Genomic DNA, 22882 nt, shown 5'->3' with positions numbered 1-22882 from the left:
GTTAAAATGGGAAAATTATCACAAGGAAGCGTTGTGGCGGGTGGCGGCCAATGCGTGCTGGTCGTTCCCCAAAAATGCCGCCCAGCGTGCAGCTGGGGTGGCAATGCCCCTGTGCCGGGCGTGTGGGCGGGATATGTGTGATGGGGACCGCCGGCACTACTTTTGGGACTGTGTTGTTGCTCGGGCGCTGCGGGAGAACATGGCTGTGGCAATGCTGGGGTCCCCTCCTGACACGGCTGATGACTGTTTCTCCCGTGCTGACCTTTGGCTGGTGCAGCCGCCTGCTGGGCTGGCGCCGCCGGTGTGGGATGTAGTGTGTTTGGCTGCGCTGTCTGCCCTTGACTCGGGCCGGCAGCAGGTGATTATGACTGGCTTGCGTGTGCGTCGGGCTCTGACGTCGGCGGAAGTCATGCGCATCAGTGTGTCCGTTATTGCTGATTTCTGGGGCCGGCTGCAATCATATGTCAGTCTCGGCCTCCGCCCGAAAGCCTGGGCCACGGTGCCTGCGCACCATCCGTTCCTCTCGCGGGGTGCGGGTGACTGTGTGCTGCTAGTGTTGCCTGATGATGTGGGCTCCCCGCCCCCCTCGCCTTAATTTGCTCGTGGGTGGTGGGAGCGGTGTGCCTCTGGTGTGTGCGCTGTGGGTGTGGGGCGTCGACGTGGGCGTCGCCGGACTACGTGCCCGGTGTACCTGCGTTGACGCCTCGCCGGTTTGATTGCGCCTCGTGCGCTAGTGCGGTTTGCTGTACGTTGGTGGGGCTTTGGCGGGCTTGGGCTTAGCTTCGACTCGCTGTGCAGCTGCCGAGACACGCATTACGCGAAGACCTGTTGCACGGTTGTGGAAGGTCGGTAGCCAACTGGGGGGAGGGTGGTTTCCTTTCGGGCCGGAGATGGTCCCTCTTGACCTGGGTGCACGGGCACCCTTGCTTGGTCGGATTGTCCCTTCTTTGTAATATCGCAACCATATGGTACACCCACGGCACAGATCCTTTCGCGAGCTTGCCGTGATAGTTTGCCTGCTGCGGCTTACCCCGGCAGCCAGCCAATCACAGGCATGCACAGCAGGACATCAGGTTGCTTAGCACCGACCAGTTGTGACAAAGCATACAGCCATGAAGTCATGGAGCTCTGCTGCTGCGGATCAGCAGTCAGACGGTCCACGGCAAGGCACAGCCACGCCACAAGCTACCTTGGTGGTTGTTATGCGTTTCCTTTGGTGCCATCCTCCAACATCGTCGCCAACCGGCGCCCATCCGCAGCACATACGCCGCTAGCTCCCCGCCATCCGTACGCTAGTTAGGGTTCTCGGTCTTGCGCCCTCAATGATGTTGACACTTGCCTCCATACCATCCACGGAATGCCCGTCATCGGTAACCCTCATCTACACTAGAATGGCAGTGAGCGCTCATCCTGCACAGTTGCTTCGAGCGCACCTGAACCCTTCTTATTCAGCGCATGTAGGTAGGAGCGGGCTCTGCCAAATGCCGAGCCCGTCATTGTCAGAGGACCCGTTACGTGTGACAGTCCTTCAAGCCTTTAGCTTGCATCCATTCTAGTAAGCAGGGTAGCCCCTAACATGAATGTATCAGGACATACATAGACACCGCCGGTTCGTACACATGCATTATTCTGAGCACACGGTCCATGCAAGAATCTCGAGCGTTTCCGTTATCGTTAGCCACCTGTTGCTGCGCTACATGATGCCCCTTGTCTTGGCACATCCAGGCCCGCAATCAGTCATTCATTTTCTTACCGCACCGCACAATAGTGCGGCCGCATGTCCACGCCAGTCGCAACCGTGGCCCAGCGCGCAGCCCATTCGTAACCTCCGAACTGCACGTCCTGCCCAGAACCCGCCCAGCAGGCCCACCACCCTGCCGTTCCTCCCGCCTGCTCCCTCGGCCACGGCTGAAGCCAGCCACCCTCACCTCCTCGCACTCATCACTCATCCCTCGCTCTTCCTCAGCCACTGCCGCACTGGAGTCGCTGCTCCAGCTGCCGCACCTCCGCCTGCTGCTCCGCCTCCGTGCCGTCCAGGCGCGACAGCCCCAAGTCAATGACCACGCAGCGCGGCCCCACCGCCGCCTCCGCAGCCGGCAGCAGGAGCATGAAGTTGCTGAGCCGGATGTCGCCGTGCAGGAAGCGCCCGCCACTGCCGCCGCCAGCAGCGCGAATGTCCGCCGCGTGCAGTACCTTAAGCGCGTGCACCGCCGCCGCCGCCGCCGTCGGCTGGATGTAGCCCCACTGCTCCGCCGCCTGACGCAGCGTCAGGCCCCGCACCCGGCTGGTGGCGATGAAGCGCACGTCGCCGTCCGGCGGCGGCTCCCACTCCTCCTCCTCCTCCTCCTCCTCCTCCTCCCCAGACGGCGGTGGCGGCGGCGCCAGGTCACCCAGGCGGCCAGCGGCCAGCAGCCGCGGCAGCACGTCACCCTGCAGCGCGGCCAGCGCCCGGTAGGCACTGCACTCCGCCTCGAAGGCCGCGACGCCGTGCTCGTCCGAGTCCAGGATCTTAAGCACCGCCTCCTCGCCGTTGACGCGGCCGGTGCAGGCAAGGCCCGCGTAGCCCACGTGCAGGACCTCGGGGTCGGCCTCAATGAGGAGCGGCGGCAGCGGCGGCGGCTGGCGGAGGCAACATGCGCGCCGCCGCCAGTGACCGGCAGCAGCGCCCCCGGGCTGCCCGCCGCGACCAACTGCACCACCGCCGTCACCGCCACCACTGCTGCGGCTGGGCCCTGCGTCCGGCTGCCCGGGCGGCACTGACCGCGGCCGCCGCCGCGCAAGCCCTGCTGCAGGTGGGTCGGGCACCTCCGGCAGGCTGAGCAGCATGGTGTACAGGGTGGCGGCGGCGGCTGTGACTGCCGGCTGTTGGTCCGTGTGCTCCGTTGGCGCCAGAAAGGGCCCTGCCAGGTGCAGCACCCCGTCGCGCACGCGGCCGCGCTTGCGGCTGCTTCTGCCGGTACCTGCCACGCTGCCACCGCCGCCGACACCACCCATGCCATCAGAACCGCTGCCGCTACAGCCACCGCCGCCTGCGCCAGCAGCCAGCGCACGTGCAGCAGCGGCGGATGCACTTCGGGTTGTCACGCCAGTACTGCGGGCACGGACTACTGCGGCGGCTGCAGGACCCACCGATGGCGCCTGCTGCTGCTGCTGCTGCCGGGGTTGGGGTTGGGGCTGGTTCTCCAGCAGGACCTGCGGCGGCGGTGGCGAGCACGTGCGGCGCACCGCCCACATGGCGTAGTGGCAGCTGACAATAGCGTACCTCACTCCCAGGTGGTCCATGTACTCATTGACCTGCATGTGAAGGCATGAACGAGCGTACGAGCGAGTGCGTCATTGAATCGTCAACACGTACGGGCACGCGCAGGCACCAGGTGAGCAACGAGGAGGCACGTCACATGTATGCGCGCTGAGAGGCAGATAGATCGACGCAGAAGGCACTTGAAGGGACTGCAAAGGCACTTGAGGGGCTGCAGTGTGCGCGCTTCCGTCCACGCGCACAAGCCCATCCCAGCAACTGTAGCGCGCATGCCGTCACAAACGCATTGAGGCGGTCTGCTGACAATGCAGCCGCATGGCTCGGGCGAGTGCTACGGCTCGGGCTGGGGCTCGCTGGGGCTCGGGCGAGGGCTGTGGGGCCCACCTGTGCCGATATGGCGCGAACACGTTTGTCGCCGCTCCGCCACAGGTCCACCAGCGAGCGCGGCGTTCTGCCCTCCAGCATCAGTGCTGGCGCCGTCATCTCCACAAAGCTGCGGCACTGCTGCCAGGTCGCGTCGTCATCCGAGATGACTACAATGAGCGGCATGTCTGGGCGCAGCGAGCCGCCCCCTCCCTGCACAAGCCCCTCAAGACCCTCCTGGCTGCTGGCCACCTCGCGGATCTTGTCAAGGCTCATCTCAGCACCCCAATAAACACTGCTCACGCGGCCAGTCCTGGCAGCTGGCACGGCCGCAGCATCACTACCAGCCGCCGGCTCCACCCCAGGCGTTATGCCGGCGGGCGCCGGCTTCGCCGCTGCCCCACTGCCCACTGCTGCCGCCGCTGCAGTGCGGTCGGCACTGGCGCCGCCACGCAACCGCTCCAACAGGCCGTTGACCAGGATGGTCAGCACCTTGAGCAGCGGGCGCGTGCCGAAGCAGGCAACAGCTTCATTGATGAGCACTTCAGGCGGCCCTTGCTGCTGAAGCAGCACCCTGTTGATTGGCGGTTCCGACACATACGAGCGCCACACGCAACGCAGTGTCACACTGGGGATAACCCATGGTTGCCCAAGGAATTGGCTAATCTACCGGTATCGCAACGACCCTGGCCAGCAGTAAAGATCTGACGACAACGATCACCTCACCCACCCATATCACGGCACTCACCGAATAGGCTCGCCGTCAGCGCTGCAGAAGATGTCATCCGCATGCATGATGAGCGTGAGCACCTCAGCGTCGAAGCTACTGTCGCCATCCCCACTGTTGCTGCTGCTGCTGCCGCCGCCGCCCTCCGTGCTGCTTGTGCCATGGCCGGCCCCGCCCATAGCTTGGAAGCCGCTAGCAGTGGCGTGGCTGCCACATGCGGCCGCCAAGCGGCCGAAGAGCGCGGGAATACGTTCTTGCGGCGCCACATGCTCCCAGGTCTTGCAGTCTACGGGCTCCGCGTGATCTATCTTCAGCGAGCGACTAGGCTTGTCAAAGCGGGATGGCAGGGCCGCGTCTGGGAGCGGAGATCGTAGGAAGACCGTTGGCCGAACGCCTGCGGAGCGGTCAAGGCATGGCAAGCGACCGTCACGGTCCTTTGCTCTTGCGCAGGCATCAAAGCGCGTTGGTTCATTCCAAATCGCGCCCACATCATACCTGTCTTTGTTGGGTCGATTGCACTGCTGATTGCATCGGCAAACGTTTTTGGGCTGAGCCCCCCAAGCCGCTGATGTGCAAAAGCCGCTAGTGAGAATTCCCTGGGCCCGCGCAACACACTAACTCACCGGCCCCTGCCGCACTCCCCACGCCAAGGCCAGCCGCCGCGCCTGCATCACCAGGTGAAAGCGACCGAAACACAGATGCAAACGAAGTGAAGACATGAACGAAAGGCATGCGCAGGTTGGAACGGCGCTGCACGTGCCCGATGCGGTCTGGTGAACGGGGAGGGACAGCGTGCAGCATCTCAACCGCCAAACAAATCGGGTGTCTGCACCCAACCTCCTTGTGCACCCCCGCTGTCCAGCGGCCACCCTCTGAGCTGCGGCGTGTCGTGACCAGCCGCTACTCTTTGCGCGTCGCCCCACTCACCAGCTCTTGTTGTGCCCACGCCAGCCGCCGCGCCTGCACAACGCGAGAGCAATCAAAAGGCAATGCAGGTAGTCAGCATGGCCACGCCGGAAAGAATCACGCCCCGCCAACAAGGGCCAGAGCCCGAAGGCCGCGAGGCTTGGGCGGATGCAACCTCAACACCTTCCTTCGACCAAACCCGACCCAAACCATCGTTGAAGCTCATCCCGCACCACTCTCCGATACCGCTCCGCGTTCGGGGCCTCGCAAGCGGATCCTGTCACGATCTCCAAGCCCGCTAATCCGCTCCCGTAACGCTTTCCGCTCTTTAACGTGTGGCCTTGCTAAAAGCTTCACGTGCTATGGACCGGGGCTTACGCCCCACAATAATCGCTTCCTTTTGGTCGCCACAGGGACACGCATCAGCTGTGCCCACAGCGGCAGATATAGATCCCCGCAGTTTCCAGCCAACACTGCCAATCAAGTCGCCGGTGAGCCGATACCTGGGCCATCCACACGAAACTCACCTGTCGCGCCCACGCCAGCCGCCGAAGCTGCACGACCTGCGGGGGGCCGGGGGCACAGATTAGGAACTGCATGCCATGGCACTTTCCAGGCGCGCGAGCTCTCCCCATCACCCAGCGACTGCACCCCGATGGGCCACCTGGGCCAACACAAACGAACATCCCGCACCTTGGAGCGATAGTACGTAGTCTACGATGGCAGGCGGCAGCCCAGCGTTTTTGAGGCCGGCGCGTGTGGCAATCTGCAGGCTGAGCCTAGTGGTGTAGCGAGCCTTCCACATCGCGTCCACATCGGTGTCCTCAAAGAACTTCGGGTCAGCCCCAAAGTCTCCAAGGACCGTGCGCAGCTGCTCCCGCTGCGCTGGGTCCACGCCCATGTTGTTCTGGACGCTGGTAGGCGCAGCGGTCGTCCGACATTAAGCACGACTTCGATTCGACTGATGAGCGATGAGACTGGCTGGGCTAGTAAAGTCTGGGATGTATGAGAATTTGGAGCCACCAAACTGTCTATAGTCTTCTGAGTCCTATGTAATCCGGTTTCGGCGCAAAAAACAAGGACTGTGTCAGCGATGATAACAATCTTCACCTCCCCAACTCTGCGCAACTTGGGGGTTTTACTGGGATTGGCATGGGCGCCGCGGATGTGGGCGAGAGCCTTTTCCTAGTTCTCCTCGCACACGCGTGCTATGTACCCTCTGATATTCCTTTGTTCTTTGACAGTTCATAGTATCGCGGTACACCGTCCCACTGCGGAGGCTAAACATCGACCATGTACTAAAGATAATATGCATAGTGCAGTGCACGCCTTGGGCAAATGTACTGCTTAAACTTGCTTTGTACCAAACTTGGCTTTGCTTGCCGGTGCTCGCTTGTGTCACACAAGTTGTGTGCCGGATGTCCTCTTCGACGCGCAGACCGCATGCGCGCCAGACTCATACTGAGCCGCGCTCAGCCATCTTATCCGACATGTTGCGTGTCGCGGTCGGTGACGGGGACGGGTACATTGATGAGCAACTAGGACGGATGGCGGCACTTCGCTGGCCCAGCGTGCCCCAGGCACTGGCATCCGTGCCTTCCCCTCGCGGCTCTTGGAGTTGTTGAAGTGGTGCGGGGTACATGGGCTGGTGGTGGAATGCCAGTAAGTGCTTGCGGTCGGTGGACGGCTAGGCTTGGGCTGGGTTTGTGCCCCATGGTAGGTGTGCGCTGTGCGGCGTGCCGCCGACCTGCCAAACATTCGGAGTTTTTCAACTCCTCAACTGGCTTTCGGCATCTTGTGGGTTGCCGCGGCCTTTGCAACTGGATAGTGGGCCAACAGGGTATTGACCCGCCAAGCATGCAGGGCGGCCGGGCGCACAGGTGGTGCTTGCCCCTTGCCCCTTCGGGCGGATCGCATCGGGGCCTTCTCGGTTACCAGCCTCCAGAGCCCTGCAGAGCCCTGCAGAGCCCTGCAGAGCCCTGCAGAGCCTTGCAGAGCGCTTCAGAGCCCTTCAGAGGGCTTTAGATCCCTCCAGAGCCCTTCAGAGCCGTCCAGAGCCCTCCAGAGCCCTCCAGAGGCCTGTGCAAATCCCTCCAGAGACTGAGCGGCTCTGAAACAGCCCGTGTCAGGAATACCAGACCACCCAGAAAGTAGCACCCAGAAAGTAGCATGCGGGATATCGCATCTCCTGCCCAAGGTGTCTGACCTGTACAACAGCACGCAGCACTAAGCAGACCAAGGAGCTTGCATCTTCTGGGTAAGGCCACCTGGGCCACCGCCGCTGGCGAGCTTTGCCACACTCTCACCCACGGTACCCAGGGCAAAACAATGCTACTTTTTTAGCGTGGTGGGGGAGCTCCGCCCTCTGATGAGGCATTCGCAGGTGTGGACTTCATGCTGTCGCTGCACAAGGGACTTCAAGCCTGGTGACCGCGTACGATTGTTGGAGGGCACGGGGCTGTTCGACAAGGAGATGGCCACCCATGCACAGGACATTTGTACACCGTGACTCGGCAGAAGGGCTATAGATTCGCCGTGGAGGGCAAGCGACGCCTGCATAGCCCGTCAGAAATGCTGTTGGTTCGTGAAGTGACTACAGGGTAGCAGGCGGGGTGAAGCGCCAGGCAGAGGCAGCACAGGAGCAGCGCCAGGTGCGGCGTGTTGCGCGTGCTCTTGCCACAACTCAGCAGCAGGCTACACGCGCTATTGAAGCTCAAGAGGCACCACCAGCTGCGCCTGCAAACAAGCCTGCGGGCAAGCGTGGCAGCAGGAATGGCAAGCGCGAGCAGGTGCGTGGCCTCGAGGACAGCAAATTTGTAATTTTTGGTGAGATTTAAAGGATTTCCCAAGGCTGAATGGCTGCCCGCGGCTCAGCTGCAAGAGGACCTGAGCTCCGACGCTTACCGCGCGCTTCGCAAGGCGATGAAGAACTGACACTAGTCGCGAAGTACTCACAAGAGCAAAAAGACTAAGAACAGCCTCAATTGTTCGACTTCGGAGTTTCCTCCGAGTTTCCTCCGAGTTTCCTCCGAGTTTCCTTCGAGTTTTGACTGAGTTTCCCTTGAGTTTCTGTGCCTCGCTCCTTTCGCCCCACAGCGCGGCGCCGCCCCCGCTGCGCCAGTTTCAGTGCAGCCCCCTTGCACGGCGGGGGGCGGCGCCAGCCGCCCCCCGCCACGCCGGTCAGCCGCAGCCGCGTGTGAGGAGGTAGGTAGGACGACCGACGCGCCGCACCGGTGCACGCAGTGCACTGCACGCGGCCATGTCCTCACCTGGCTGGATCACATCCCATTACATGCCACACGCCACTTCCCAGCGCGGCGGGGACCCGCCGCGCCAGTTACAGTGCAGTCCGTGTGAATCCCGTGTGCAGCCCAGATGCAGCTCATGGAAAGGCGCAGCCCCATGCATCCCATCTGAGTTTACACGCAGCTCACACGCAGCTTCCCAGCCGGCACCACACGCAACTGCCAGCTCCCACTCGTGCGCCACGCCAACCGCCAGCCACCACCCCCTGACCTCCGCCGTACACCTATGCACTCATGTCGCTTCGCAGCCGGTCTCCCGCGCAACTTCCAGCTTCCAGCCGTACAGCTACCCGACTCATACCAACGATCCGTGTGCGTGCCCCCAAGCTCGGCAGCTTCCCAGCCAGTCCCAGCCGGCCCACCGTACAACTACCAGCTCCCAGCCGCGGCAGCTACCGACACCCAACCGCAGCTCCTGTACGGCTGAGGGGGGTGGGGGTGCCGTACACGAGTTCGTTCGGCGTTAGTTGGGCGTTAGTTGGAGCTGTCCCAGGATGAAGGTTTACCTATTTTTTCACCTTGACGCGGGCGCCTACATACTAAGCACACGCCTCTATGTTGGGGGCCTTTGGCATCCCCGCAAATCCGGACATGGCCGGTTGGGTGGGGTGCACAGTCCGTGCTAACCCGCAGCTAACAAACTAGTCACGTCACTCGCCGCCAATCAACACGTGCACCCTCAGCCCCACGCCCTGCTAGCGCCGTTCAGGCTCTCAGCCCGGCCCCGCCGCCGGCGGCGGCCATGGCGGCCGCTGCAGCTTGGTCGGCCGCTCGAAGCCCATCAGCTTCAGCAGGAGGAGCACACGGATCACGTTGGCGGCGGAGACGTCGCGGTTCTGGGGATGGGGAACGGGGAGGAAGAGGAGAGCGCACATGAGCTGTCCCAACCGTCAACCTGTCAATCAATCCGTCCCCAGTGCCCAGCCGTCCCCGCACATGCACGGTCCTCACCCAGGTCGTCAAGCAGTCGTTGCAGACTTTGACCGACCAGGGCCGCTGCCCCTCCTTCAGCCCCCCAAGCCGCTTGATGGCCATCTCCTGACACCCGCAGTTGTAGCAGGTCTGCATGGTCGGGAGGGTGGGAGGGAGGGGGGCCACAGTTGTAGCAGGTCTGCATGGTTCCGCTAAAGCCAGGCATAAACCCAGCGGCCCACCCACCCACCGGCAATTGCAATCCCACTCAACCCACCCACCTTGGAGGTCTTGTATTCATTGATGATGAACACATGCTTGGCGTAGCGCTCACGGAGCAGCTTGATGAGCCGCCCCGTCGGCGCGCGCCCGCCCCTGACGGAGATGGGGGAGCCGCCCTTCCCTCCCTGGAAGGCCCACGAACCCCACCCCACCACCACCTCCTCCTTGGGCCTGCCGCCCGTGAGCTGCTTGGCGACGCGGTGGAGCGCGCGGTCGCGCTGGATGAACGCAGCCCAGCGCTTTCGGCGGAAGGCGGAGAAGTGGTAGTGCCACAGCACGTGCACCGCGCCCCGGGACCCCGCCTCTGCCGGCCCCGCCGCCTTCGCCTGCCCCGCCTCCTGCCCCGCCTCCTGCCCCGCCGCCTGCCCCGCCTCCTGCCCCGCCGCCTGCCCTGCCGCCCCACTGACGAAGAGGTAGCGCAGGCGCTCTTCAAACCGGGCCGCCGACGCGGTCGCCGCCGTGGGGATGCCGCCGACGTACGCCTGCAGGGCTGGCGCAAGCTGTGGGCGGTTTGGCTGGAGTCGTTCCAGGCCTGACATGTGCCGCCAGTGGCCCATGCTCATATGGAATCGGCCCCGCTTCTGGCGCCGCCGCCGCGCTGTCCTGGCTCGCGGCTGCCAGTGCTTTGATTGCTTCCGGCGGTGGCCCCCCTTACGCCCGCCACCCTTGCGCCTGCGACGCGGCTCCGGCGGCAGCTGCCCAGGGAACAACTCCTCATCCAGCTGCTTGTCGTGCAGCTCGATCAGGGAGCGCTGGGCAGGGCTGACACCCTCCCAAGCCCAGGGCCCTGGCTGGTACAGCGGAGACCGTGCTGCCATGAACCAATTCCCTCCCCCGCACGGGTCCACACCGATGATCTGCGTGGCCTTCATCTCCTCCAGGGTGCACAGCTCCTCCGCATCGGCGGGCGCGGTCGCCGGCTTCAAGTTGGCCAGCGGCTTGTTGTGCGCTTCTCGCGCCACGCTGCAGGCCACCCCGTCCGTGGTGATGTAGTTGGCGAAGGGGGCGTTGCGGGAGGTCACACCCCCGAGCTGGAACAGGCCCCAGCCGACGGCGTTCAGCGTGGCAGACGACTGCATGCCCCCACCGCCAAACGCGGCCTGGACAAACGAGGAGGGTGCCACGGCGCCCGCGCCTGCACCGGCGAAGACCTCGCCATGGCGCCTTGCCAGGGTGGGCAGCAGCCCAGGAAGGCGGGCCATGGACGTGTTGTCAAGGGGCACATAGATCGGCGCGAAGGAGGGGCTGGGGGTCAGCGTGAACGGACGAGCGCGATGCAGTTCCCGGCGCAAGGACGCAAGCCGCTGCGTGTCCTCTCGCGTCAACGGCTGCGCCTGCGTCAGTTGCTGCACCTGCGCCCCCAGCTGATCGCGGCGTGCCTCAAGGCCTGCGAGAATCTCCGCGGCCCATTCCATGTGCCGCGTGCTGGCCTTCTTGTACGTGGCCTGCGCCCCCTTGACCTCCCGCAGCAACAGCTCTGCGGCCCTTTTCGACGCACGCTGGGTGTTGACGTAGTCAACGAGGGCGGTCCAGGCTTGCGCGGCGGCGGCCCCGCCCGCAGGGCCGGCGCCCTGTGCCGCCGCCGCAGCCGCCGCGCCCGCGGCTTGCGCGGCGGCGGCCCCGCCCGCAGGGCCGGCGCCCTGTGCCGCCGCCGCAGCCGCCGCGCCCGCGGCTTGCGCGGCGGCGGCCCCGCCCGCAGGGCCGGCGCCCTGTGCCGCCGCCGCAGCCGCCGCGCCCGCGGCTTGCGCGGCGGCGCCCTGGGCCCAACCCACCCACCAGCGCGGCTGCTCTAACTCGCCGTCGTAGAGCACGGCATGCGCCATGCTCCATGCCAGCTTGTCCAGCTTTTCCGTGGCTGGAGTACGGAGCTGCGGGACATGGAACGTGGGAAAGGAGAAAAACTTTAGTAAAGGCGCCGGTTTGCGCCAGTATGCTATGTTTTGCCGATGCACGCAGCCACCAGCCACGGACAGGGGTGTTCCTGGGGGGCTTCGCCCCCCCCTTGTTTTGAGAAGCGTGGGGGCGAAGGACAGTCGGGAGGTTGGGGGGGCTCAGCCCAAAAAATAGATAAACCTTCACCCTGGGACAGCTCCGACTAACCCCCAACGAACTCGTGTACGGCACCCCAACCCCCCTCAGCCGTACAGGAGGTAGCGTGGCAGTCGGCAGCTGCGCGAGTGTGAGCAGGCAGTTGTACGGCGGCCCGGCTCGGAAGCTGCCTGGTCGGGGTGATGCACACGGGTCGTTGGCGCTAGTCGGCAGGCGCGCAAGTGGGAGCTGGCAGTTGAGCGCGCATGCGTGTGGGAAGCTGCGTCTGAGCACGGTGGAGGACGGCGGAGGCTGGCGGTTGGCGCGTTGCGCGAGTGGGAGTGCATAGTCGTGCGAGAGGCCGTTGGGGAAGCCATGTGTGTGAGCTGCGTGTAAACTCAGAGAGACGAATAATGGGGCTGACCAGGTTTCCATGAGCTGCCTCTGGGGCCACACGGTTTCAAACGGTTGACGGTTGGGCACCACCAGCAGGGTGGGACTCGCTGGAGTGCATGAGAGTCGCTGATGTGCACGCGCGGGCGGGGCGGGGGAAACTCGGCGGAAATTCGAGGGAAATTCCGCCAAAACTCGAATGGAACTCGACAGAAACTCGACAGAAACTACAGTAGTTCATTGTGACATGAATATGAGCGATACCATCAATCAATCGACCGCTGAAATAATTAACAACATCTAGTTTCTCACTGAGAGTAAGTTCGGGCCCGACCGGAGACTCTACTGCTCGGCGGTGCCCTGCTTCCGGCGCGCGCGGCGCGCGTCAAGAAGTGCGGGTAAGTCTGACGGTCAATCGGGTCAGGATCCGCAAATTCTAGCATCTCGGTGAGACCACTATCGGAAGATGGGCAAGGTAGCTGCAGCACTGCCCACCGGTGTCATGAAGCAGGCTCGACACTCAAGCATATACAGGCTGGTTGCGTATCTATATATAACTAGGCTCCTCAGGGGCATAGGAGGCAAAAGACATGACACCGGGTCGGGATGGGCCGGCGTGTAGTAATCAACTCTGCCCTCGCTCACGCTTCAATGCAGGGGCGGGACGTCAACTCTGCAACCAACATCCGGCACGCGCTGGTGGAGATGCTGCTAGGAAACGTGCGGCCCGCATCACTACAGCCTGGCGGCGGTGGCGGCGGCGGCGGCGGCGGCCCAGCAGCGGCCCAGCAGCACACAGCGACAGCGGCGCGTGTGCGCATGTTGGTACGTAGCGGAGGGGACGGGAACGGCCACGTGGAGGAGGAGAGCGCAGCGTCGCCCAAAACGTGGCGCAAGCGCGCAGGCTGAGGGGCTGGCCGCCGGTGTCTAGCTAGGTAGCAGGCCACAATGGGGTGGGCAGGGTATGCTTGGCAGGGGGCAGCAGCAGCATGACAAGCAGGCTGTTGTCAACTGTGTGGTGTCCTGGCTGGCTCTGCAGTGGCGGTGTGGCTGCTGAGCACCTGGTTTGGCTATGTCCGGGTGATGAGGACGTTCGGCCTCAGAGAGTGGAGGGGCTGAGCCCCTTTTCTCGTGGCAGGGGAACACTTACCTATTAAGAGCTTAAACAAGGTGTCTGCCTTTTAGGGCAGGAAAAGGGCTGAGCCCTCCCCTCCTGGGGCCCACAGCACCAGGCTGTGGGCACCAGACGCCTGACGCGGCGCCTACTAAGCACACGCATCTATGTTGGGGGCCTTTGGCATCCCCGCAATGCTCGGACTTGGCCGGTTGGGTTGGGTGCACAGTCCGTGCTAACCCAGTATGATACTTTTTGCGAACGCATGCACGCACGCACGCACGGACAGGGGTGATCCTGGGGGGCTTCGCCCCCCCTCCGGGACGCTTCCTGGGGAGCTTAAAAAACGAATAGCAGGCAACCAACCCCGGGCCACCACACGCACGGCTTCAACATAGGCCGGCGCCGCAGACCGCGTCACGGCGCGGCGCTTGCACCTCCCGCGCCGCCGCCGCCCAGTCCTCCGGCAGGAGCACCATGGCCGCGGCAATCCGCTGCGCAGCAGCGCGGGCTGACGGCGGCCGTATAAGCGGAACGGGCAGATGCCGTCTGGGGCCTGACCCAAGCACCTTGCGCCAGACATCGACCAAGTAACGTTTCTCGCACTCGTCATATACACGGGTACCTGACGCCATAGCAAATGACAGGGCTCCACTGCGCTGCGCCGGCTTACCCCGCAGGGGCATATGGTACACCCACGGCACAGATCCTTTCGCGAGCTTGCCGTGATAGTTTGCCCTGCTGCGGCTTACCCCGGCAGCCAGCCAATCACAGGCATGCACAGCAGGACATCAGGTTGCTTAGCACCGACCAGTTGTGACAAAGCATACAGCCATGAAGTCATGGAGCTCTGCTGCTGCGGATCAGCAGTCAGACGGTCCACGGCAAGGCACAGCCACGCCACAAGCTACCTTGGTGGTTGTTATGCGTTTCCTTTGGTGCCATCCTCCAACATCGTCGCCAACAGGCGCCCATCCGCAGCACATACGCCACTAGCTCCCCGCCCTCCGTACGCTAGTTAGGGTTCTCGGTCTTGCGCCCTCGATGATGTTGACACTTGCCTCCATACCATCCACGGAATGCCCGTCATCGGTAACCCTCATCTACACTAGAATGGCAGTGAGCGCTCATCCTGCACAGTTGCTTCGAGCGCACCTGAACCCTTCTTATTCAGCGCATGTAGGTAGGAGCGGGCTCTGCCAAATGCCGAGCCCGTCATTGTCAGAGGACCCGTTACGTGTGACAGTCATTCAAGCCTTTAGCTTGCATCCATTCTAGTAAGCAGGGTAGCCCCTAACATGAATGTATCAGGACATACAGAGGCACCGCCGGTTCGTACACATGCATTATTCTGAGCACACGGTCCATGCAAGAATCTCAAGCGTTTCCCTTATCTCAAGCGTTTCCCTTATCGTTAGCCACATGTTGCTGCGCTACATGATGCCCCTTGCCTTGGCACATCCAGGCCCGCAATCAGTCATTCATTTTCTTACCGCACCGCACAATAGTGCGGCCGCATGTCCACGCCAGTCGCAACCGTGGCCCAGCGCGCATCCCATTCGTAACCTCCGAACTGCACGTCCTGCCCAGAACCCGCCCAGCAGGCCCACCACCCTGCCGTTCCTCCCGCCTGCTCCCTCGGCCACGGCTGAAGCCAGCCACCCTCACCTCCTCGCACTCATCACTTATCCCTCGCTCTTCCTCAGCCACTGCCGCACTGGAGTCGCTGCTCCAGCTGCCGCACCTCCGCCTGCTGCTCCGCCTCCGTCCCGTCCAGGCGCGACAGCCCCAAGTCAATGATCACGCCGCGCGGCCCCACCGCCGCCTCCGCAGCCGGGAGCAGGAGCATGAAGTTGCTGAGCCGGATGTCGCCGTGCAGGAAGCGCCCGCCACTGCCGCCGCCACCAGCGCGAATGTCCGCCGCGTGCAGTACCTTAAGCGCGTGCACCGCCGCTGCCGCCGCCGTCGGCTGGATGTAGCCCCACTGCTCCGCCGCCTGACGCAGCGTCAAGCCCCGCACCCGGCTGGTGGCGATGAAGCGCACGTCGCCGTCCGGCGGCGGCTCCCACTCCTCCTCCTCCTCCTCCTCCTCCTCCCCAGACGGCGGTGGCGGCGGCGCCAGGTCACCCAGGCGGCCAGCGGCCAGCAGCCGCGGCAGCACGTCACCCTGCAGCGCGGCCAGCGCCCGGTAGGCACTGCACTCCGCCTCGAAGGCCGCGACGCCGTGCTCGTCCGAGTCCAGGATCTTAAGCACCGCCTCCTCGCCGTTGACGCGGCCGGTGCAGGCAAGGCCCGCGTAGCCCACGTGCAGGACCTCGGGGTCGGCCTCAATGAGGAGCGGCGGCAGCGGCGGCGGCTGGCGGAGGCAACATGCGCGCCGCCGCCAGTGACCGGCAGCAGCGCCCCCGGGCTGCCCGCCGCGACCAACTGCACCACCGCCGTCACCGCCACCACTGCTGCGGCTGGGCCCTGCGTCCGGCTGCCCGGGCGGCGCTGACCGCGACCGCCGCCGCGCAAGCCCTGCTGCAGGTGGGTCGGGCACCTCCGGCAGGCTGAGCAGCATGGTGTACAGGGTGGCGGCGGCGGCTGTGACTGCCGGCTGTTGGTCCGTGTGCTCCGTTGGCGCCAGAAAGGGCCCTGCCAGGTGCAGCAGCCCGTCGCGCGCGCGGCCGCGCTTGCGGCTGCTGCTGCCGGTACCTGCCACGCTGCCACCGCCGCCGACACCACCCATGCCATCAGGACCGCTGCCGCTACAGCCACCGCCGCCTGCGCCAGCAGCCAGCGCACGTGCAGCAGCGGCGGATGCACTTCGGGTTGTCACGCCAGTACTGCGGGCACGGACTACTGCGGCGGCTGCAGGACCCACCGATGGCGCCTGCTGCTGCTGCTGCTGCTGCCGGGGTTGGGGTTCGGGCTGGTTCTCCAGCAGGACCTGCGGCGGCGGTGGCGAGCACGTGCGGCGCACCGCCCACATGGCGTAGTGGCAGCTGACAATAGCGTACCTCACTCCCAGGTGGTCCATGTACTCATTGACCTGCATGTGAAGGCATGAACGAGCGTACGAGCGAGTACTGCGTCATTGAATCGTCAACACGTACGACGGCACCGGGGAGGCACCAGGTGAGCAACGAGGAGGCACGTCACATGTATGCGCGCTGAGAGGCAGATAGATCGACGCAGAAGGCACTTGAAGGGACTGCAAAGGCACTTGAGGGGCTACAGTGTGCGCGCTTCCGTCCACGCGCACAAGCCCATCCCAGCAACTGTAGCGCGCATGCCGTCACAAACGCATTGAGGCGGTCTGCTGACAATGCAGCCGCATGGCTCGGGCGAGTGCTACGGCTCGGGCTGGGGCTCGCTGGGGCTCGGGCGAGGGCTGTGGGGCCCACCTGTGCCAATATGGCGCGAACACGTTTGTCGCCGCTCCGCCACAGGTCCACCAGCGAGCGCGGCGTTCTGCCCTCCAGCATCAGTGCTGGCGCCTTCATCTCCACAAAGCTGCGGCACTGCTGCCAGGTCGCGTCGTCATCCGAGATGACTACAATGAGCGGCATGTCTGGGCGCAGCGAGCTGCCCCCTCCCTGCACAAGCCACTCAAGACCCTCCTGGCTGCTGGCCACCTCGCGGATCTTGTCAAGGCTCATCTCAGCACCCCAATAAACACTGCTCACGCGGCCAGTCCTGGCAGCTGGCACGGCCGCAGCATCACTACCAGCCGCCGGCTCCACCCCAGGCGTTATGCCGGCGGGCGCCGGCTTCGCCGCTGCCCCACTGCCCACTGCTGCCGCCGCTGCAGTGCGGTCGGCACGGGCGCCGCCACGCAACCGCTCCAACAGGCCGTTGACCAGGATGGTCAGCACCTTGAGCAGCGGGCGCGTGCCGAAGCAGGCGACAGCTTCATTGATGAGCACTTCAGGCGGCCCTTGCTGCTGAAGCAGCACCCTGTTGATGGGCGGTTCCGACACATACGAGCGCCACACGCAACGCAGTGTCACACTGGGGATAACCCATGGTTGCCCAAGGAATTGGCTAATCTACCGGTAACGCAACGACCCTGGCCAGCAGCTGTAAAGATCTGACGACAACGATCACCTCACCCACCCATATCACGGCACTCACCGAATAGGCTCGCCGTCAGCGCTGCAGAAGATGTCATCCGCATGCATGATGAGCGTGAGCACCTCAGCGTCGAAGCTACTGCCGCCACCCCCACTGTTGCTGCTGCTGCTGCTGTCGCCGCCGCCGCCGCCGCCGCCGCCGCCCTCCGTGCTGCTTGTGCCATGGCCGGCCCCGCCCATAGCTTGGAAGCCGCTAGCAGTGGCGTGGCTGCCACATGCGGCCGCCAAGCGGCCGAAGAGCGCGGGAATACGTTCTTGCGGCGCCACATGCTCCCAGGTCTTGCAGTCTACGGGCTCCGCGTGATCTACCTTCAGCGAGCGACTAGGCTTGTCAAAGCGGGATGGCAGGGCCGCGTCTGGGAGCGGAGATCGTAGGAAGACCGTTGGCCGAACACCTGCGGAGCGGTCAAGGCACGGCAAGCGACCGTCACGGTCCTTTGCTCTTGCGCAGGCATCAAAGCGCGTTGGTTCATTCCCAATCGCGCCCACATCATACCTGTCTTCCGGCAGATTTTGATAAGGAACTTCAATAAAGTTGGGTCGATTGCACTGCCGATCGCATCGGCAAACTTTCTTGGGCTGAGCCCCCCAAGCCGCTGATGTGCACAAGCCGCTAGTGAGAATTCCCTGGGCCCGCGCAACACACTAACTCACCGGCCCCTGCCGCACTCCCCACGCCCAGGCCAGCCGCCGCGCCTGCATCACCTGAAAGCGACCGAAACACAGATGCAAACGAAGTGAAGACATGAACGAAAGGCATGCGCAGGTTGGAACGGCGCTGCACGTGCCCAATGCGCTCTGGTGAACGGGGAGGGACAGCGTGCAGCATCTCAACCGCCAAACAAATCGGGTGTCTGCCCCCAACCTCCCTGTGCACCCCCGCTGTCCAGCGGCCACCCTCTGAGCTGCGGCGTGTCGTGACCAGCCGCTACTCTTTGCGCATCGCCCCACTCACCAGCTCTTGTTGTGCCCACGCCAGCCGCCGCGCCTGCACAACGCGAGAGCAATCAAAAGGCAATGCAGGTAGTCAGCATGGCCACGCCGGAACGAATCACGCCCCGCCAACAAGGGCCAGAGCCCGAGGGCCGCGAGGCTCCGGCGGATGCAGACAGTCATCGACATGTGATGCCAGCCTCCCTGGTCTGCAACCGCTGCCACCTGTGATCTGGCACCACATTCCTTCGACCAAACCCGACTCATTTGTGCCCCATGGTAGGTGTGGGACCGTTGGGCTGTGCGGCGGTGCCGCCAGCCGGGCTATTCCAGTATGTAGTAGGAAATGACACTGCTCGCCGAGGCCTGCGAGCCTGCGCTTATAGGTGCAATTGCTTTCATAGGGTGTAAATAAGCGTAGTCAGGGCTTGTGGGTTCACGCTTAGCGGATTTGAGCGAACATGCTCAAAATTGGTCTCGCGCTCGCGGGACCTTCACGACACCTAGCCCGCTATTATGTGTGAACATATGCTGCTCACATACCGAGGGTAACGTGCTTTATAGAATTGTAAATGGTGCTTGTATGAATAAGAACGCCCAATCCTGGGTTTCGACCCCGCCCGGAACCGGGCGTGTCCCCCGTGTGGCGGAACACCCCGGCCCACCACAGACTCTCCCGGCGCCCAACCTGACTCACTCCAGGCCCCAACCAGCCTCCGGCCCCGCCTTGCTTAGGATCACCCTGATGCGCTCTAGGGGACAGGCTACCGGAAATAAAATATCCACGCACCTTGCAGCTTGGACATAATGAAGCACACGTCACCTGGCGCCAGTCCAGCTTTCTCGAGGCCGTCGCAGGTGGCCGCCCGAAGGCGCCCTGGCAAGTCGAAGTTGGCGCTGACGAGCCTGTCGAGTGTCTTATCGTCAAAGCTGCTGACCGCCTCCGCATCAAAACCTAGGTTCGACAAGGCATCGCGTGCCCGCTGCCGGTGCTGAGTTGCAGAATCCATGGCGCGGATTGGCTATTTTTCCCCGTTCAATTTTATCTACCAGTGGAGGCACGCATTAATCAGCGGGGAGAGCGATTGTCCAAATGCTGACTCTGAGCAGCAGGCTCCCTCGCGGGAGCCCGCTATCTGATGCGAGCGTGCTATGGACTGTCTAGGCGCGCTGGCAGGGTTCGAGCGATGGTTGGCGGAGAAATTTCGTGGGCTGAAACTGTAAGGTGCCAGACGCAGCGAATACAGGCCGCTATGGATGCGCTGGTGATGGCTTTGGGTGTATGCGTCAACTATGCACTTAGAGATGCTGCTTGGAGGCGCCTGGCTGCCAGCGATCGCGCTTCCTTTGTGAAACATGCATTGGCAAACTGCCAACTGCGCTGCGATGGGCCCGGCGAGCGCGGAATCTTGTTGCCCGATAGGTAGTCCTTATGTGCAGAAACATCGCGCGCTCTGAAGGCCGGGTTTCGTGTCTGTGTCTGGTTTCTCTCTCTCGCGGCTCCAATTGCCGCGAGAGAGAGAGGTGCTAACGAGCTGCGGGGTACATGGGCTGGTGGTGTATGCCAGCAGGTGCTTGCGGTCTGTGAGCTGTCTGTGAGCGTCTATGCTTGGGCTGGGTTTGTGCCCCATGGTAGGTGTGGGACCGTTGGGCTGTGCGGCGGTGCCGCCAGCCGGGCTAGTCCAGTATGTAGTAGCTGTGTATCCAGTAGCGCATGTCCGTAACCAATGTGAGGTGGTGTTGATAAACACCGGTTTTTGGAGTCGACTAGGAGTCGACTAGGAGTCGACTAGGAGTCGACTAGGCCTTCTTGCCCTTCATGCCCGCAGAAATGGCCTTCTTGTGCGCCTCGGACAGCGGCACGCCCTTGTGGGCCGCTGAAATGGCCTTCTTGTGCGCCTTGGACTTCGGTTTGGTCGGCTTGCCCTTCTTGCCCGCCGAAATGGCCTTCTTGTGCACCTCGGACAGCGGCACACCTTTGCGGGCCGCCGACATGGCAGCCTTGGCCGCTGCGGTCCGCGGCACGCCCTTGTTGCCCGCTGAAATGGCCTTCTTGTGCGGCTCGGACAGCGGCACACCAGTGTGGCCCGCCGACATGGCAGCCTTGGCCGCTGCGGTCCGCGGCACACCCGTGAGGGCCGCCGAAATGGCAGCCTTGGCCGCTGCGGTCCGCGGCACACCCTTGGTCCGCGGCACACCCTTGTTGGCGCTTCCGTAGGTGTTGCCAAGGTTGGCCTTGGTGGTCGCCTTCAGTGCCATAGGGCGCTCGATGGTGGCCAGACTGAAGTGCTGCGGTGGCACTGTGGACTCGGCCACAATGGCGCCCACGATGTCATCGTATGTGAGGTCGGTGTCATAAACTGACACCACCAGCACACACGTGTTGGCCCCCACCGGCGCCACGCGGTGCAGGTTGGGCCTGGACCCGGTGGTCGGGTCCATCATGCAGGGGTTTGTTTCCTTACCCGCTCCCAGCACATTCGCTCACCTGCAGCAGAAGCGCCGGCTGAATCGAGGGTGCAGGCGGGGCCAGGCCCGATGCCGTGCCCGCGTGTGCAGAGGTGTCGGACTGCCACCGTTGCACGGTGGGTGAACCCGACGCGACCCCAAACATTCAATGCCTGGAGTTTGTCAACTCCTTAACACCCGCCTCGACTGGCTTTCGGCATCTTGTGGGTTGCCGCGGCCTTTGCAACTGAATAGTGGGCCAACTGGGTACTGGCCCGCCAAGCATGCAGGGCGGCCGGGCACACAGGCGGTGCTCGTGTTGGCTTGCCCCTTGCCCCTTCGGGCGGAGCCCTTGCGGTCACATCGGGGCCTTCTCGGGTACCAGCCTCCAGAGCCCTGCAGAGCCCTTCAGAGCGCTTCGAGCCCATCAGAGCGCTTTAGAGCCCTCCAGAGCCCTTCAGAGCCCTCCAGAGCCGCCCAGAGCCCTCCAGAGCCCTATAGAGCCCCTCCAGAGGCCTGGGCGAATCCCTCCAGAGACTGAGCGGCTCTGAAACAGCCCGTGTCAGGAATATCAGACCACCCAGAAAGTAGCACCCAGAAAGTAGCATGCGGGATAGCGCACCTCCTGCTCAAGGTGTTTGACCTGCACAACAGCACGCAGCACGCAGCAGACCAAGGAGACACAGGGCTTGCATCTTCCGGGGTTAGGCCACCTGGGCCACCGCCGCTGGCGAGAAGAGCTTTGCCACGTTCTCACCCACGGCACCCAGGGCCAAAACAAGGGGTGTCAGCTTTGTACAGCTGGAAAATGGGCTGAGCCCCTAGGAAGGCACGGGCCCCGATGAAATTATGGGCGGGTGACTACTGCAACAGAAGCTTTAGGTCCATGCCGGTGCTGCACCGGATGGATGCAGACCCAGCTCCCGTGTGAAATCCAGCGACAGGGGGCTGGTCACACATCCTGAGCCGCTAGCTAACCCGCTGTGGCACGGCAGCATTAGGTGTTGCTCCATCCCGACCGCGAGGCATTCTTTGTGCGCCCGCGCGCCATCCTATGCAGCCGCAGGCCCCCCTTTGTGCCATACCCACTGCCCTGCCTGTACCCAGGCAAGATCGATTTAGCAGGCCCGGAACAAATCGTGTGCCCAGCCGCTGGACGGTAGCGACATGCTCTGCATCTCTCTGGCCGCATGAGCTTGGGCTCAGGACTCGGCCCGCCCCAACGCACGCGTGTCTGGATCCCACGCGCCATCCACGCGAGTCAGGGGGCCCCTGGCCACCAGTCCCAAGCACTTCCTACCCCTATATCGCGTTCCAGACCTCCCCGATTGCCCGACATTCCTCGGGCTGGACGCGGGGCGAGAGCGACCTCAGGGCCCCCCGGCATTCAGGGCCGGCGATACCCATGGCTCAGCAAGTCGGCGAAACCTAGCGCTAAAGATCCCCATGCTGGATGCCGTCAACATAGCTTGTAGCATAGATGCGATAAACGTGGGACTGGCTTGCTATACTCGCGACCACGCAAAAGTCAATCGTCGATTCTTCAGCTCATCGTCACAGTGGTTTCCACTAAGCCAGTGGGAGGTAACTTTCCACTGATCTAGTGGGAAATATGTTTCCAATAGCAAAGGTCGTAGCGTCAAACATATTTTCGTAAGAATGCAGTGGAAATACAGTCGGTAGCGATGGCGCCAGCGAATTCGCCACGCCGTTTTCCCAGCCCTGTTGGTCGCCTCGCCCCGCCCCGCCCCCCCCCCCCCGCCCCGTTCCCGCGTGGGTTCCGTTCTCCTTTCCATCAGCCTCTAACGACGTCCCAGATTCTGGCCATGCCTACGCGGCTGTCCTCCGCATAGTAAGCGTGCATGTCTATGGAATACAACATGGGGTGGGCGGTGTGGGGTGCCGCCAGCCCCCTCCCCCTCCCCCTCCGCCGCCCAGCGGCCCGCGCCTGCTGCCCAGCCCACGCTCACCCCAGTGTAATCCTGACGTATCATGCACGGCCTATATCTGTTCGGTGCGGGTGAATGCCTGTTAAAAAGCACCCCGTTCCATGGAATCACCCAGCCATACTCCACGGCCATCCATCTTACATAT

General features: G+C 63.5%; 7 protein-coding genes across 11 annotated transcripts; 1 reads left to right on the top strand and 6 right to left on the bottom strand.

Annotated features, from left to right (window-relative positions):
• Nucleotides 1-865: 865 nt before the first annotated feature.
• On the bottom strand, nt 866-6617 carry CHLRE_06g302450v5 (uncharacterized protein). Of its 2 annotated transcripts, none has more exons than XM_043063641.1 (7): nt 5949-6387; nt 5783-5818; nt 5277-5309; nt 4973-5014; nt 4371-4743; nt 3644-4196; nt 866-3294 (listed from the first exon to the last, which is right to left on the bottom strand). In XM_043063641.1, exons 1-7 carry the CDS (start codon nt 6154-6156, stop codon nt 1963-1965), a joined length of 2577 nt encoding a protein of 858 aa, XP_042924346.1. In that variant the 5' UTR covers nt 6157-6387; the 3' UTR covers nt 866-1962. The 2 variants fall into 2 exon arrangements, with proteins under 2 accessions (XP_042924346.1, XP_042924345.1); XM_043063640.1 differs by having other exon boundaries at nt 960-3294; nt 5949-6617.
• CHLRE_06g302426v5 (uncharacterized protein) lies at nt 6436-8267 on the bottom strand. Its single transcript, XM_043063639.1, has one exon. It carries the CDS (start codon nt 7749-7751, stop codon nt 7587-7589), a length of 165 nt encoding a protein of 54 aa, XP_042924347.1. The 5' UTR covers nt 7752-8267; the 3' UTR covers nt 6436-7586.
• A 48-nt stretch (nt 8268-8315) lies between these two features.
• CHLRE_06g302400v5 (uncharacterized protein) lies at nt 8316-12397 on the bottom strand. The gene is made up of 4 exons (XM_043063638.1): nt 11974-12397; nt 9754-11622; nt 9512-9622; nt 8316-9396 (listed from the first exon to the last, which is right to left on the bottom strand). The coding sequence occupies exons 1-4, from the start codon at nt 12157-12159 to the stop codon at nt 9274-9276; spliced, it is 2289 nt and encodes a 762-aa protein (XP_042924344.1). The 5' UTR covers nt 12160-12397; the 3' UTR covers nt 8316-9273.
• Nucleotides 12398-12497: 100 nt separating this feature from the next.
• On the top strand, nt 12498-13323 carry CHLRE_06g302389v5 (uncharacterized protein). Its single transcript, XM_043063637.1, has 2 exons — nt 12498-12650; nt 12833-13323. The coding sequence occupies exons 1-2, from the start codon at nt 12642-12644 to the stop codon at nt 13082-13084; spliced, it is 261 nt and encodes an 86-aa protein (XP_042924343.1). The 5' UTR covers nt 12498-12641; the 3' UTR covers nt 13085-13323.
• A 1-nt stretch (nt 13324) lies between these two features.
• Nucleotides 13325-18827, bottom strand: CHLRE_06g302350v5 (uncharacterized protein). 3 transcript variants are annotated; one of them, XM_043063634.1, is made up of 6 exons: nt 18463-18827; nt 18363-18395; nt 18062-18112; nt 17409-17802; nt 16679-17231; nt 13325-16323 (listed from the first exon to the last, which is right to left on the bottom strand). In XM_043063634.1, the coding sequence occupies exons 1-6, from the start codon at nt 18521-18523 to the stop codon at nt 14992-14994; spliced, it is 2424 nt and encodes an 807-aa protein (XP_042924340.1). In that variant the 5' UTR covers nt 18524-18827; the 3' UTR covers nt 13325-14991. The 3 variants fall into 3 exon arrangements, with proteins under 3 accessions (XP_042924340.1, XP_042924342.1, XP_042924341.1); XM_043063635.1 differs by having other exon boundaries at nt 18463-18677; XM_043063636.1 differs by having other exon boundaries at nt 18566-18677.
• A 48-nt stretch (nt 18828-18875) lies between these two features.
• Nucleotides 18876-19767, bottom strand: CHLRE_06g302305v5 (uncharacterized protein). The gene has a single exon (XM_043063633.1). It carries the CDS (start codon nt 19348-19350, stop codon nt 19105-19107), a length of 246 nt encoding a protein of 81 aa, XP_042924339.1. The 5' UTR covers nt 19351-19767; the 3' UTR covers nt 18876-19104.
• Nucleotides 19768-20115: 348 nt separating this feature from the next.
• On the bottom strand, nt 20116-21007 carry CHLRE_06g302300v5 (uncharacterized protein). Of its 2 annotated transcripts, none has more exons than XM_043063631.1 (1): nt 20116-21007. In XM_043063631.1, the coding sequence occupies exon 1, from the start codon at nt 20780-20782 to the stop codon at nt 20141-20143; it is 642 nt and encodes a 213-aa protein (XP_042924337.1). In that variant the 5' UTR covers nt 20783-21007; the 3' UTR covers nt 20116-20140. The 2 variants fall into 2 exon arrangements, with proteins under 2 accessions (XP_042924337.1, XP_042924338.1); XM_043063632.1 differs by having other exon boundaries at nt 20116-20421.
• Between the last annotated feature and the right edge of the window lie 1875 nt (nt 21008-22882).

This window comes from Chlamydomonas reinhardtii, chromosome 6, assembly GCF_000002595.2.
Source record: "Chlamydomonas reinhardtii strain CC-503 cw92 mt+ chromosome 6, whole genome shotgun sequence".
NCBI lineage: Eukaryota > Viridiplantae > Chlorophyta > Chlorophyceae > Chlamydomonadales > Chlamydomonadaceae > Chlamydomonas > Chlamydomonas reinhardtii.
Note: the sequence above shows the minus strand (reverse complement) of the source record. Positions and strands in the feature narration are given on the sequence as shown.

What these genes read in the sequence shown, in the direction of transcription:
- CHLRE_06g302450v5 (XM_043063640.1), bottom strand. Translation starts at nt 6,156, where the DNA reads ATGGGCGTGGACCCAGCGCAGCGGGAGCAGCTGCGCACGGTCCTTGGA. An exon ending in CTACGTACTATCGCTCCAAG is followed by an intron (nt 5,819 to 5,948) that starts GTGCGGGATGTT and finishes GGCCCCCCGCAG; the next exon opens with GTCGTGCAGCTTCGGCGGCT. An exon ending in GGCTGGCGTGGGCGCGACAG is followed by an intron (nt 5,310 to 5,782) that starts GTGAGTTTCGTG and finishes CGCGTTGTGCAG; the next exon opens with GCGCGGCGGCTGGCGTGGGC.
- CHLRE_06g302426v5 (XM_043063639.1), bottom strand. Translation starts at nt 7,751, where the DNA reads ATGTCCTGTGCATGGGTGGCCATCTCCTTGTCGAACAGCCCCGTGCCC.
- CHLRE_06g302400v5 (XM_043063638.1), bottom strand. Translation starts at nt 12,159, where the DNA reads ATGGCTTCCCCAACGGCCTCTCGCACGACTATGCACTCCCACTCGCGC. An exon ending in ATGAATACAAGACCTCCAAG is followed by an intron (nt 9,623 to 9,753) that starts GTGGGTGGGTTG and finishes CCGACCATGCAG; the next exon opens with ACCTGCTACAACTGCGGGTG. An exon ending in ACGACTGCTTGACGACCTGG is followed by an intron (nt 9,397 to 9,511) that starts GTGAGGACCGTG and finishes CCCCATCCCCAG; the next exon opens with AACCGCGACGTCTCCGCCGC.
- CHLRE_06g302350v5 (XM_043063634.1), bottom strand. Translation starts at nt 18,523, where the DNA reads ATGACTGTCTGCATCCGCCGGAGCCTCGCGGCCCTCGGGCTCTGGCCC. An exon ending in CGTGGGCACAACAAGAGCTG is followed by an intron (nt 18,113 to 18,362) that starts GTGAGTGGGGCG and finishes GGTCGCTTTCAG; the next exon opens with GTGATGCAGGCGCGGCGGCT. An exon ending in TTCGCGCCATATTGGCACAG is followed by an intron (nt 16,324 to 16,678) that starts GTGGGCCCCACA and finishes CTTCACATGCAG; the next exon opens with GTCAATGAGTACATGGACCA.
- CHLRE_06g302305v5 (XM_043063633.1), bottom strand. Translation starts at nt 19,350, where the DNA reads ATGGATTCTGCAACTCAGCACCGGCAGCGGGCACGCGATGCCTTGTCG.
- CHLRE_06g302300v5 (XM_043063631.1), bottom strand. Translation starts at nt 20,782, where the DNA reads ATGGACCCGACCACCGGGTCCAGGCCCAACCTGCACCGCGTGGCGCCG.